This window comes from Colobus angolensis, unplaced genomic scaffold (genome assembly GCF_000951035.1).
Source record: "Colobus angolensis palliatus isolate OR3802 unplaced genomic scaffold, Cang.pa_1.0 Scaffold8, whole genome shotgun sequence".
Classification (NCBI taxonomy): Eukaryota; Metazoa; Chordata; class Mammalia; order Primates; family Cercopithecidae; genus Colobus; species Colobus angolensis.
The window spans coordinates 3,398,413-3,411,383 of record NW_012121820.1 but is presented as its reverse complement, the minus strand read 5'-3'; the positions used below and the strand labels follow the sequence as shown (position 1 = coordinate 3,411,383).

Here is a 12,971-nt window from a genome sequence, read left to right as displayed (position 1 = left end):
TTTTTAGTAGAGACGGGGTTTCACCGTGTTAGCCAGGATGGTCTCGATCGCCTGACCTCGTGATCCGCCCATCTCGGCCTCCCAAAGTGCTGGGATTAACAGGCTTGAGCCACCGCGCCTGGCCAAGAATTTAGATTTTAAAGATTATTTCTCAGAGTCTGGTGATTGATACTTTAATCAGCGTTGGTGGCTTTTATACGTTTTACCTAAATGATCACTTTTCTCTGCTGCAGATAACAATGTGGTTTTTGGCTTGCTATAAGGAGACTAGTTTAAATGCTAGTATAGAAAACTTTTAAAAACATCCTAGATTTGGAGCTTGTCTGTGAAGCACACAACCTGTCATGAATAGGAGCAAACCTCTAGGAGAGTTATTTTAGAGTGGAAGCGGATATCCTAATTTAGTTGAATAAAATAGCAGCCTTGTTATTAATGGGAAATCTGCAATAATCAGGGTTTCAGCCCCATCAGCATCGTCAGGAGTCTGGTGAGATTATTTGCCAGGGTAGTGTAGGTCTAGTTTTCTTTGCGCCCTTGTTTGGGACTACATTTGGCCTGTTACAAGGTCCTCACTAACTTGTGGGCTCTGATTCTTCCTATTTGAGTTCTTCCTATCCAAGATCCGGTCCCACGTGGCTACTTGTTCCAAATACCAGAATTACATCATGGAAGGTGTGAAGGCCACCATTAAGGATGCATCTCTTCAGCCAAGGTAAATGACTCAGTCTCCCCTTAGGTGGAGGCCATCTCTTGCTATTAATACAAAGAGGTTGGACACCTTGCATGGTCAGGGGTTTAGTTGTATGAATTGTTATGCTGGCTAAAGCTGATACAAGTATTTTGGGAGGAGTATGCAAGGGAGGACTCTGGTGTTCACTTCAGATGTTAGCTGAGCTATTCTTTTTTTCTTTTTTGAGACGGAGTCTCACTCTGTTGTCTGAGCTGGAGTGCAGTGGTGCAATCTCAGCTCACTGCAACCTCTGCCTCCCGGGTTCAAGAGATCCTCCTGCCTCAGTCTCCCGAGTAGCTGGGATTACAGGCACCTGCCAGTAATCCTGGCTAAATTTTGTATTTTTTAGTAGAGACAGGGTTTCGCCATGTTGGCCAGGCTAGTCTTGAACTCCTGACCTCAGGCGATCCTCCTGCCTTGGCCTGTTGGGATTACAGGTGTGAATCACCATGTCCGGCCAACTGAGCTGTTATCTTCAAAACACTTGATCTGAGTCTAAAGTGATCATCAGCGTCCTTGTCATTACACATTCGGTGAGCTTTGCTCCTTTTGGGAGTGTACTGTGGTTGAAGTTTAATGGAAAGGTAGTCACAGAAAAATTTTCTTTTTTCCTGTCTTTCACCTTCCAGGAATGTTCCAAACCGTTATACCTTTCCTTGTCCTTACTGTCCTGAGAAGAACTTTGATCAGGAAGGACTTGTGGAACACTGCAAATTATTCCATAGCACGGATACCAAATCTGTGGTAAGAGTAACCTTTTTTTTTTCTTCCCTTAAACTTTATTATGGGAAAGGATCAAGCTTGAAGAAAAATGACGGGATTAGTAGAATGAACTCCTCTGTGCCCTTCACCTAGATTCACAGATTGTTAACATTTTACCGTATTTGCTTAACCATGCTCTATAATACACATTTTTTGCTGACTACTTGGGAACAGGCTACAGATACCATGACTTTTTGTACCCTGAATAGTTTGCACCCTGATACAGGACTGTATATGTCTTAAGAACAAGAATGTTTTCTTGGAAAATCATATTTTTGTGTGTATAATTAATCATATTCAAGAAATTTAATATTGATACAATCTAATATCTAACGTAAAATTCATGTTTTAATTTTAACAATGGTAATGTCCTTCATAGCAATTTCCCCCTCCCCCCAAAGCAGAGGCAGGGATGGTACATGAGTTCTCTGGGTGCTGCATTAAGTCATGTGATGTCTGTTGTTGGTAACATTAACTTGGATCCCTTGGTATCCACCAGATTTCTCCATGAAGCTTTTGGAAGTAACTTCTTTGTATTTGTGGGGAAAGAGGATTTAGGTGAAATTATTAGGAAAAGGCTTATCAATCCTTGGACATTTTACTCAGATATCACTGACTGGCATGGGTAGTCTCCTTTAAAAAAAAAAAAAACATAGGCCGGGCACGGTGGCTCACACCTGTAATCCCAGCACTTTGGGAGGCCAAGGTGGGTGGATCACTTGAGGTCAGGAGTTCAAGATCAGCCTGGCTAGCATAGTGAAACCCCATCTCTACTAAAAATACAAAAATTAGCCAGGCATGGTGGTACATGCCTTTAATCCCAGCTACTTGGGAGGCTGAGGCATGAGAATTGCTTGAACCCGGGAGGCAGAGGTTGCAGTGAACTGAGATCATGCCACTGCACTCCAGCCTGGGCAACAGAACAAAACTCCCCCCAAAAAAAAGTATTTGTTCCATCTCAGCAATGTGTTACCTTTCTCTCTTAATGTGATTGACAGACCAGGTCTTTTTTTATAGTTAGGTATATACTTCCTCTATAGTTTTGTTTTAATTTTTCCATTTATCTCATACTGCTTCTCTTGAACTACATACTCTGTTGTATGGGCAACCTTCAGCTCCATTGCTGTAAACAGTGGTGCAGAGATTTTAGAATTTTAATGAGCTTTTGTGAGAGTACTAGGGCAGCTATCAATGCTCATCTTAAGATAGAACTGGCCATTTTGAGAAACGTATCTTTGCCTGTATCTATGTATGTTTATAAGCTAAATTCTTAGATACAGATTGACTTGGTTAAATGTTACTTGCACTCATAATTTTGTTGGATACTATTATTGCTGAACTTTTCTGGTATGGCAGCCTAATTTTCTGTCTTTTTCCCCTCCTTTGGCTTCTGAAATCCCTCTGATTATGTTGTCTGCGTTGAGGCCTTCTCTTCAGCCTTTGGCCCTCTGTTCTGTCTTCCTCTTCCTCTGCAAGTTCTTAACTCTGCGTTTCTCCCTTCCCTTTGGAAGCCATCTCCTTTTCAGTCTCTAGTCCCGTCCTGTGTTCTAGCTCCCCAGCTACAGCTGCCTGTCCACCTCTTCCACTCAGTCTTCTACCATCCCAGATTTCTCTCGTGTCAATCCCCTTTATCACTGTATCCTCTGCTGTGGGGTAGGGTTGCACCTTTAAGTGGGGGCACTTAGGTCATCTCTCTCCCTGGCATGAGTTTTCCATGCTCACTGGTCTGGTCGTTTGTATGCGTTGACAGTAACCGCCACCTTCTGGCCTTTTCTCCCCGTGCTGCTGCCTCTCTTCTGGAGCACCATTTTTTTTTTTTTTTTTTTTGAAACAGAGTCTCACTCTGTCACCCAGGCTGGAGGCTGGAGTGCAGTGGCACAATCTTGGCTCACTGCAATCTCCACTTCCAGGGTTCAAGCAATTCTCATGCCTCAGCCTCCCAAGTAGCTGGGACTACAGGTGTGTGCCACCATGCCCAGCTAATTTTTGTAATTTTAGTCAAGTGTTTCACCATGTTGGCCAGGCTGGTCTCAAACTCCTGACCTCAGGTGATCTACCGCTTTTGGCCTCCCAAAGTGCTGGGATTACACGTGTGAGCCACTGTGCCTGGCCTGGAGCACCCTATCATGTTCTCTTTGTGTTTCCAAATACCTCCCAATCTTCAAAACCCAAATCAACCTGTTATGTGAGGGCTTTTTGGCCCCATCCCCCTTACCTGAGTATTTCCTTTGTTAAGATGCATATAAGGCTGTGTTTTACTTCCCTGGGACATCGCTCATTGGCTTATTTTCTTAGTTTTCCTCGTGCTTTTGGATTGTCTTCTGTGCTGGATTGGAAGGCCAGTCTAGGCCCCCCACCAGGCTGACTCACTTCTCTGCCTACAGTAGGGAATGAGAGAGGGTGGTGTCATGATTTGAACCTTACCCACTCCCACGTGTCATTTGACTTGAGTAGGAAACTTGCAGTGTTTTCTGGGCTGCTGATGTGCACAGGAAGGAGTTAGTGGCCCTGGACAGTATGTCAGGAAAGCTGTCCTGGAAGAAAGGAGGCCAGACACAGGTCACAGAGGGCTGGTGCAAGCTTGGAAATTGGGTGCCTAAGACCTTGCTTTTGTGTTGAAAGGTTTGTCCGATATGTGCCTCGATGCCCTGGGGAGACCCCAACTACCGCAGCGCCAACTTCAGAGAGCACATCCAACGCCGGCACCGGTTTTCTTACGACACTTTTGTGGTAAGTCTGGAGCCTAGGCTCTGATCCCTCCCCTGGGGGAATGGCACGGCTACTTCACTCTTCTCAAAAAGGGAAGTGGGGCCCCCCCAGTGTTGAACTTTCTCACTGTTGTGATGGGCTTCCAGTCTGTATACGGGATACAGTGATAAAGGGGATTGTCAAGAGAGAAATCTGGGATGGTAGAAGACTGAGTGAAAGAGGTAAGCAGGCAGCTGTAGCTGGGGAGCTAGATGGGCTTCCAGTATGTGTACTGTAGCTACTATACAGTTTCCATTCATGGGCCAGGCAGGTGGCCAGAGTGACATTTATTTATTTATTTGTTTGTTTATTTGAGATGGAGTCTCACTCCATCGCCCAGGCTGAAGTGCAATGGCATAATCTCAGCTCACTGCAACCTCCACCTCCTGTGTTCAAGTGATTCTCCTGCCTCAGCCTCCTGAGTAGTTGGGACTACAGACGCATGCCACCATGCCCCGTTGATTTTTGTACTTTTAGTAGAGACAGGGTTTCACTATGTTGGCCAGGCTGGTCTCGAACTCCTGACCTCGTGATCCGCCCACCTTGGCCTCCCAAAGTGTTGGGATTACAGGCGTGAGCCACCACGCCCCGCCCAGAGTGACATTTAAGAAGATGATCTGGGTCAAGCACAGTGGCTCACGCCTGTAATCCCGGCACCTTGGGAGGCCAAGGTGGGCGGATCACGAGGTCAAGGGTTCGAGACCAGCCTGGCCAACATAGTGAAACCCTGTCTCTGCTAAAAGTACAAAAAATTAGTCGGGTGTGGTGGCGGGTGCCTGTAATCCTAGCTACTTGGGAGGCTGAGGCAGGAGAATCACTTGAACCTGGGAAGCAAGGTTGCAGTGAGCCAAGATTGCGCCACTGCACTCCAGCCTGGGCAACAGAGTGAGACTCTGTCTCAAAACAAAACAAGAAGATGATTTGGTCAGTCTTGAGACAGACAGTGATGCTTGCTCTTTCCATCTCCTAGCCCTGCCCCCAAAATTTTGTCTACTTTTCTTGTGGTTTATATAACTTCTGCCTGTTACAGAACTTGGTTTGGGGCCAGGTGCTGTGGTTCATACCTGTAATCCTAGCGTTTTGGGAGACTGAGGCAAGTGAATCACTTGAGTTCGGGAGTTTGAGACCAGCCTGGGCAACATGGTAAAACCTTGTCTCTGCAAAAAATACAAAAATTAACCAGTTGTAGTGGCTCCTGCCTGTAGTCCCAGCTACTTTGAGGGAGCTGGGACAGGAGGATCTCTTGAGCCCAGCAGGCAGAGGTTGCAGTGAGCTGAGATCATGCCACTGTACTGCAGCCTGGGCAACAGAATGAGACCCTGTCTCAAAAAAAAAAAAAAAAAAAAAAAACAATTTGGACTTGGGAGGCTCAAGCTCACATGTCCGTGGGGACCATAATTGAAATGATCCTCCTGAGGATTTCCAAGCCGGGTTGTGCCTGACTCATTATGCTGCCATCCCCTCCACCCCTTGTTTTCCTGTGGAAATGCAGGCGCAGCATTGCCTAGCTTCTCCGTTCCCCCACCCCATGCCCAAAGCAGGACAGGAAAATTTCACAGGAAGTTTCACAGGTTTTAATTATCTTCAAAAGTATTTCAGGTCAAATAGCATATATCCACTAGCCAAATACGGCTGTCAGGTTTATATTCTTTCCCTAGAGCTGGGTGGTTTCAAAGGGGCACACTGTTGTCTTGGCATTATAGTAATAGGTAAATTTGGCCAACTACATCAGGTAAACCTCTTACGTATATAGATGTCAGGTTAGGATTTTAGAGTGGTGTTCTGTGTTAATGGCTGAATTTCAGTATCTAAGAAAGAAAGCTCTTTCCTAAATTGTCATAAAGAATATTTATTCTCAGTCTGACAGTGTCTGAAACTCAGACTTCAGAATAACTCCCTTTTTGTTAATGTGACACAGATGAATGTAATTCCTAAAAATGCCTCACTGAAGAGGGCTGGTTGCACTATAGTTTCTGCTGTACTGTATGGCTCTAAAAAACTGATTCTGTACTGGGCACTGATTCCACCTCTCAGAAACAATGCTTCAGCTCAGCGCATCTGTGTGCTCTGTTCCAACAAACTTACAAACGTTCTGAGCACTTGGTCTGTGCCAGGCTCCATTCATGTGCTGTCTGGGTCTCTCAATCTCCATTTAAGGGAGGCATCCTTATCTTCATTTAAGAATAAGGCAGCAGACTGGCCAGGTGCAGTGGCTCACACCTGTAATCTCAGCACTTTGGGAGGCCGAGGTGGGTGGATCACGAGATCAAGAGATTGAGACCATCCTGGCCGACATGGTGAAACCCTATCTCTACTAAAAATACAAAAATATTAGCTGGGCATGGTGGCGCACGCCTGTAGTCCCAGCTACTTGGGAGGCTGAGGCAGGAGAATCGCTTGAACCTGGGAGGCAGAGGTTGCAGTGAGCTGACATTGTGCCACTGTACTCCGGCCTGGCAACAGAGCAAGACTCCATCAAAAAAAAAAAAAAAGAAGAAGAAGGCAGCAGAGACAGATTAATTTTCCCAAAATTACATAGCTAGCATCACAGACAGTTGAATCAGGGATCCAGTCCCTGGCAGCCTGCTCCAGATCCAGTTGCTAGGCTGTCCTGCTTCTACTGAAAGCCAGAATTTGCATGTGGGAAGAGTTGCTGAAGCTGCATGTCTGTTTTTGCCCTTAGGATTATGATGTTGATGAAGAGGACATGATGAATCAGGTGTTGCAGCGCTCCATCATCGACCAGTGAGCAGAGTCTGCTTGCTGTCTGTCTCATGTTCCAGAGCTGCCATTACATATTAAACGTGAAACCTATGACTCCTGTACCTTACCTGTTCAGCAGACCTGAAAATGAGCCATGGCATTGGGACAGGGTCACTTCTGACAGGGGAAATGGGTCCCCAGGTCAGCCTTCCTCTTCCCTTTGGGCTCTTGCCAAAGCTGTCTTCCCCTACTGTTAACCTTGTTTGTCACATGGTTGAGTTTGTGTTGGTTCTCGGCTACTTTCTGGAGCTTCTGCCGCCTCCTGTGGAAGAGCATCTAGCTTCTCCACCTCTTGTTTCACACTCATTCCTCCCATCCAGTGTTTGTCTCTCGGGTCCTGCAAGCCAGCCAGGACCTTTTCTGGGTCATGAATAGCACAATGAAGCAAGTGTCTCCTTTCTTTGTCCCCAAGGTGTGCAGACTCTGGCAGCCGTGCACCTGACCAGAGCTGAAGCTTCCGCTGGGCTGTGGGGTTGCCAGAAGCTGGGGTTGCCATCCTGGAGTACATGTCACCAGTCCTCTTGGGGTTTTGTACCATCTGATGCTAGATGTTTTGATTAGTGATATTTTCCTAATACTACATTATCCTTAGAGTTCACTGGTTCAGTCTTAAATGCCTGCATGGTGCCTTTTTAGGATAAGGTATAACCATATATTTTTGGTGGAAGTGTTTCTGGGTTAGGGAAGTTAAAGTCTGTTCATCCATAAGTGGGGAGGAGGGTCAGCGAAGAGAAGTGGGAGGGCCAGAGCTTTTTGGTTTTGATTTACAAATTACTGAAGTAGTTTCAAACAACGCGGTCATGTTTACCTCTCCATGTGGGAGCCTGCCTAATTCTTACTCTAGAAGCACAAAAAAAGAATCCTCAGATGAATTAGAAGAAAGAAGTTTGGGGACTCAGCGGATACTAGTTCTTTTACCTTCTGCTTGGTAACTTAGATTAAACTGAGCATTGTTTTTCTATCACATATGTTTTCCTTATGACACTGGTTTCGACATGTCAAATGTGTTTGAAAACCTGCTTTGTAGATGCAGAGAGAAGCTGTAGGAAACCCAGTACCATCCCCGGTCTGTTGTGACGAGACATTGTTCATAAGGCACAGCACATCGCTTGATGAACAGTTGTTAATAAAAGCTGTTGCTGGAAACTTGCTTTAGTAACAGCTCAAGAAGCTTGGAGTTCATATTTCACAAATATTAATAAATATAAATCCAAGAGCTGTCTAATCTGTAGGAGCAGAACCCCTGACCAAAAGGCATATGGGTGTAGGTTGGTTCTTTGATGTCATATGTCTCTAATGGGGCTGCAGGTGACCTTGTGCTTGTACACGGCTGCTGTGGGGCCCCGTGCCTGCCGGTGAAGAGCTGCAGATGCCGAGAAGCCAGCAAAGACAGGGCCCACTGGAAAAAATAGTTCTTTCATTAGTATTTCTCGGGAGGACCCAAAAGTTAAGGTCAGCTTGTTCACTGTAATTTCTGGAAAAAGTTCTCTCAGACCTTCCTGAATTTAGATCATCTCAGAAGTCTGGAGGGAAATCTGACAAAACCTTCATTTGAGGGAACTGATATGAGTGTATGTCCACCTCACTGGTGGCACCAAGAAACTTATTTCCTTGTATTAAGTGCACTTCCTGTATTTCTAGTAAGATGACTTTCCAGAAAGTGAGATTTGTTATGTTCTGGCTTTTAAAAGATCAAATATAAATAAATTTCATAACTTAATGTAACTGGGAAGCTATGGTTCTTGTTTTCATTCCACAGCATGGGCTTAGGGAACCTCCAGGAGATTGTTAACCCTTTCTAGAAGGGAAGTTCTTGCTTGTTGCTGAGTCCTATTTGGCATCTAATCTCAGCTGACGCCACCAGCTGGGCCTCTGTAAAAAGAACACTTGTTACAGTTGGGAGGCTCTGGGAGGTGAGAAGTGACAGTGCTCCATATAGCAAGGTTTTAGACATGCGGCTTCCGCTACGTGCACATAACAGCAGCAGTGCTGAGGGCTTGTAGTAAAGGGACTCTGCAGGGTCAAGTTTCAGGTCCTGGATGTGTTTAAGTTCATACTCTGCCGTTAGCTGTGGGGCATCTAGTGAATATTTTCTGAACCTGTCTCCTATGAAGTGGAGATAATTTTATCTGCCTCTTAAGGATGCGAGGATCCAAGGAGCAAAATATACAGAGCTCTCCCTGCAGAGCATCGTGGGTGCCCACTGTAGTGTTTGGCTGCTTGAGCTTCATTCCAATCCCATAGAAACCTTAATTTTTTTTTTTTTTTTTAGTAAGAGACGGGGGTCTCACTATGTTTCCCGGGCTGGGCTTGAACCCCTGGGCTCAGGTGGTCCACCTTGGCCTCCCAAAGTGCTGGGATTACAGGTGTCAGCCACCGAGCCTGGCCTGGAACCTGTTTGTTTTGTTTTGCTTTTTTGAGTTGGGGTTCCGCTCTTTTTGCCCAGGCTGGAGTGCAGTGGTGCAGTCTTGGCTCACTGCAACCTCTGCCTCCCAGGTTCAAGTGATTTTCGTGCCTCAGTCTCCCGAGTAGCTGGGATTACAGGCGCCCACCACCATACCCAGCTAATTTTGTATTTTTAGTAGAGATGGTGTTTCATCATGTTGGTCAGGCTCGTCTCCTGATCTCATGTGATCCGACTGCCTCAGCCTCCCAAAGTGCTGCTATTACAGGTGTGAGCCACCGCACCCGGCCCTGAAACCTCATATTTAATACAGCCAGCATCTCCAATCTTCACCCATGCCCTCTTTTGTATTATTCCATCTTGCAGTGGTAACTACCCAAGCCAGATACCTGGGAGGCCTCTTCCTCCTCCATATCCATGCAGGCCACCTTTGTCTAAGTATCGGTTGAGTCCTGGACTCCAGTTACCTCAGAGAACTGCAATTTGTGCCTGTTTCTTTGAGGTCTGACATCCTCTGGAAATGAAATCCTGTGTCATGCCAAAACAGGTCGAGAAAATGACATTTGAACTGAGACATTAGTCCTTGTCCAGCTCCCTCTTCAAGGCGCTCTTGATGCCTCCCTCTTCACAGAAGTTGCTTCTGTTGACTTTTCAGCTGGGAAGCCCTCCTGGTTTCTCCTCTCAGTTCTCTGCCATATTCCTATTCTGTTTCCTCAGCAGCCTGCTCCTCCTGGTTCCCTTCTCCTCGCTAGTGGGATTCCTCAGGCTCTGCTCCTACTCACGCTATGTTCCCTTCCTGGGCAGATTCACCCACTCACCCCTCTGCCCTTGGTCTTCATTACCATTCTTGTGTCAGTGTGCCCAGAACGATGATCCTAGGCCTGACAACTCTCTGGAGCTCTAGGCCAGCTTCCTCGTAGACCTGCTCAGCTATGTGATTTAAAGGCATCCGAGGCTGGGTGTGGTGGCTCATGCCTGTAATCCCAGCACTTTGGGAGGCCGAGGCAGGAGTTCGAGACCAGACTGACCAACATGGAGAAACCCCATCTCTACTAAAAATACAAAATTAGCCAGGTGTGGTGGCACATGCCTGTAATCCCAGCTACTCTGGAGGCTGAGGCAGGAGAATCACTTGAACCCGGGAGGCAGAGGTTGCGGTGAGCCAAGATTGCGCCATTGCAGTCCAGCCTGGACAACAAGAGCCAAACTGTCTCGAAAGAAAGAAGGAAAGAAGGAAGGAAGGAAAGACGGAAAGGGAAGAAAGAAGAAAGGAAAGAAAGAAAGAAAAAGAAAAGAAAGACATTCTAAGTTCTGCATGACTCAAACTGAACTCATCCACCACCTTCCTACCACCCCACGCTGTGTGCTCAGCTTCTCTTTCCCAGCAGACATAACCACCATCCTTGTAATTGTTCAAGAATTAACCCACACCTCATCTTTTAACTCCTTGTCCACCTCCATGCCCCATATTACCAAATCAAGTTAATTTTATTTATTTTTATTTTTTTGAGACAGAGTCTCGCTGTGTTGTCTCACGTTAATTTTAGCTCTTAAATAACACATTTGGGCCAGGTGTGGGGGCTCACACCTGTAATCCCAGCACTTTGGGAGGCCTAGGCGGACAGATCACTTGAGGTCAGGGGTTCGAGACCAGCCTGGCCAACATGATGAAACCCCGTCTCTACTAAAAATACAAAAATTAGCTGGGCATTGTAGTGGGTGCCTGTAGTCCCAGCTACTCGGTAGGCTGAGGCAGGAGAATCACAGAACCCTGGACACAGAGGTTGCAGTGAGCCGCAGTTGCGCCACTCCAGCCTAGGCAACAGAGTGAGGCACTGTCTCAAAAAAATAAAAAAAATAATGTCAGCAAAGCCTGAGTCCTGTCGTCTCACTCTCCCCCCTGGACAGCATGAGCTTCGCCACTCACTCTACATTCTCCACCAACTACCGTACCGGTCCCTGGGCTCTGTCCAGATGCCCAGCTATGGCGCCTTGCTGGTCAGCAGCCCAGTCAGCATCTATGCAGGCGCCAGGGGCTCTGATTCCCGGATCTCCAAGTCCTGCTCCACCAGCTTCCGGGGCGGCATGGGGTCCGGGGATCTGTCCGTGGGGATGGCTGGGGATCTGGCAGGAATGGGAGGCATCCAGAATGAGAAGGAGACCATGCAAAGCCTGAACGACCTTCTGGCCTCCTACCTGGACAGAATGAGGAGCCTGGAGACCAAGAACCAGAAGCTGGAGAGCAAAATCCGGGAGCACTTGGAGAAGAAGGGACCCCAGGTCAGAGACTGGAGCCATTACTTCAAAACCATCGAGGACCTGAGGGCTCAGATCTTCACAAATACTGTGGACAATCCTCGCATCGTTCTGCTGCTCGACAATGCCCGTCTTGCTGCTGATGACTTTAGAATCAAGTAGGAGACAGAGCTGGCCATGTGCCAGTCTGTGGAGAGCAACGTCCATGGGCTCCACAAGGTCATTGATGACATCAATGTCACTTGGTTGCAGCTGGAGACAGAGATCGAGGCTCTCAAGGAGGAGCTGCTGTTCATGAAGAAGAACCACGAAGAGGAAGTAAAAGGCCTACAAGCCCAGATTGCCAGCTCTGGGTTGACCGTGGAGGTAGATGTCCCAACTCTCCGGACCTCGCCAAAATCATGACAGACATCCGGGCCCAATATGACAAGCTGACTCAGAAGAACCGAGAGGAGCTGGACAAGTACTGGTCTCAGTAGACTGAGGAGGGCACCACAGTAGTCAGCACGCAGTCCACCAAGGTTGGAGCTGCTGAGGTGACTGTCACAGAACTGAGATGTACAGTCCTTGGAGATCCATCTGGACTCCATGAGAAATCTGAAGGCCAGCTTGGAGGACAGCCTGAGGGAGGTGGAGGCCTGCTATGCCCTGCAGATGGAACAGCTCAGCGGGATACTGCTGCACCTGGAGTCAGAGCTGGCATAGACCCAGGCAGAGGGACAGCACCAGGCCCAGGAGTAGGAGGCCCTGCTGAACATAAGGTCAAGCTGGAAGCTGAGATCGCCACCTACTGCCGCCTGCTGGAAGAGAGCGAGGACTTCAATCTTGGTGGTGCCCTGGACAGCCGCAACTCCATGCAAACCATCCAAAAGACCACTACCCACCAGATAGTGGATGGCAAAATGCTGTCTGAGACCAATGACACCAAAGTTCTGAGACATTAAGCCAGTGGAAGCAGGGTACCCTTTGGGGAACAGGAGGTCAATAAAAAGTTCAGAGGTAAAAAAAAACAAAACACACATTTGTGTTTTCTTATCATCCCACTGGCACCTACATCTTAAAAGCCACTGTGCTCTCATCTGAAATATTGCCACAACTTTCCATTTGACCTCTCTCCATTGCTGCCCAGCCAACATCCAATCCCCCGCCACCAAGCAGCCAGAAGGATCTTCCAAAAATCCAAATGTGACCATATCCTTTAAAACCCTTCAGTGTGGCCGGGCGCGGTGGCTCAAGCCTGTAATCCCAGCACTTTGGGAGGCCAAGGCGGGCGGATCACGAGGTCAGGAGATCGAGACCATCCTGGCT

At 47.3% G+C, this 12,971-nt stretch overlaps 1 protein-coding gene and 1 pseudogene across 1 annotated transcript in view; both read left to right on the top strand.

The window, feature by feature from the left end:
* RNF114 (ring finger protein 114) overlaps window positions 1–8,724 on the top strand; it is a 17,496-nt gene extending 8,772 nt beyond the window's left edge. The window contains exons 2-6 of the mRNA XM_011929185.1: window positions 219–241; window positions 606–712; window positions 1,360–1,474; window positions 4,115–4,222; window positions 6,924–8,724. Coding sequence (XP_011784575.1) covers window positions 219–241; window positions 606–712; window positions 1,360–1,474; window positions 4,115–4,222; window positions 6,924–6,989 — 419 coding nt within the window. The 3' untranslated portion in view covers window positions 6,990–8,724. The remainder of the gene's footprint in view (window positions 1–218; window positions 242–605; window positions 713–1,359; window positions 1,475–4,114; window positions 4,223–6,923) is intronic.
* A 2,592-nt stretch (window positions 8,725–11,316) lies between these two features.
* LOC105502376 lies at window positions 11,317–12,607 on the top strand (annotated as a pseudogene).
* Window positions 12,608–12,971: the final 364 nt, after the last annotated feature.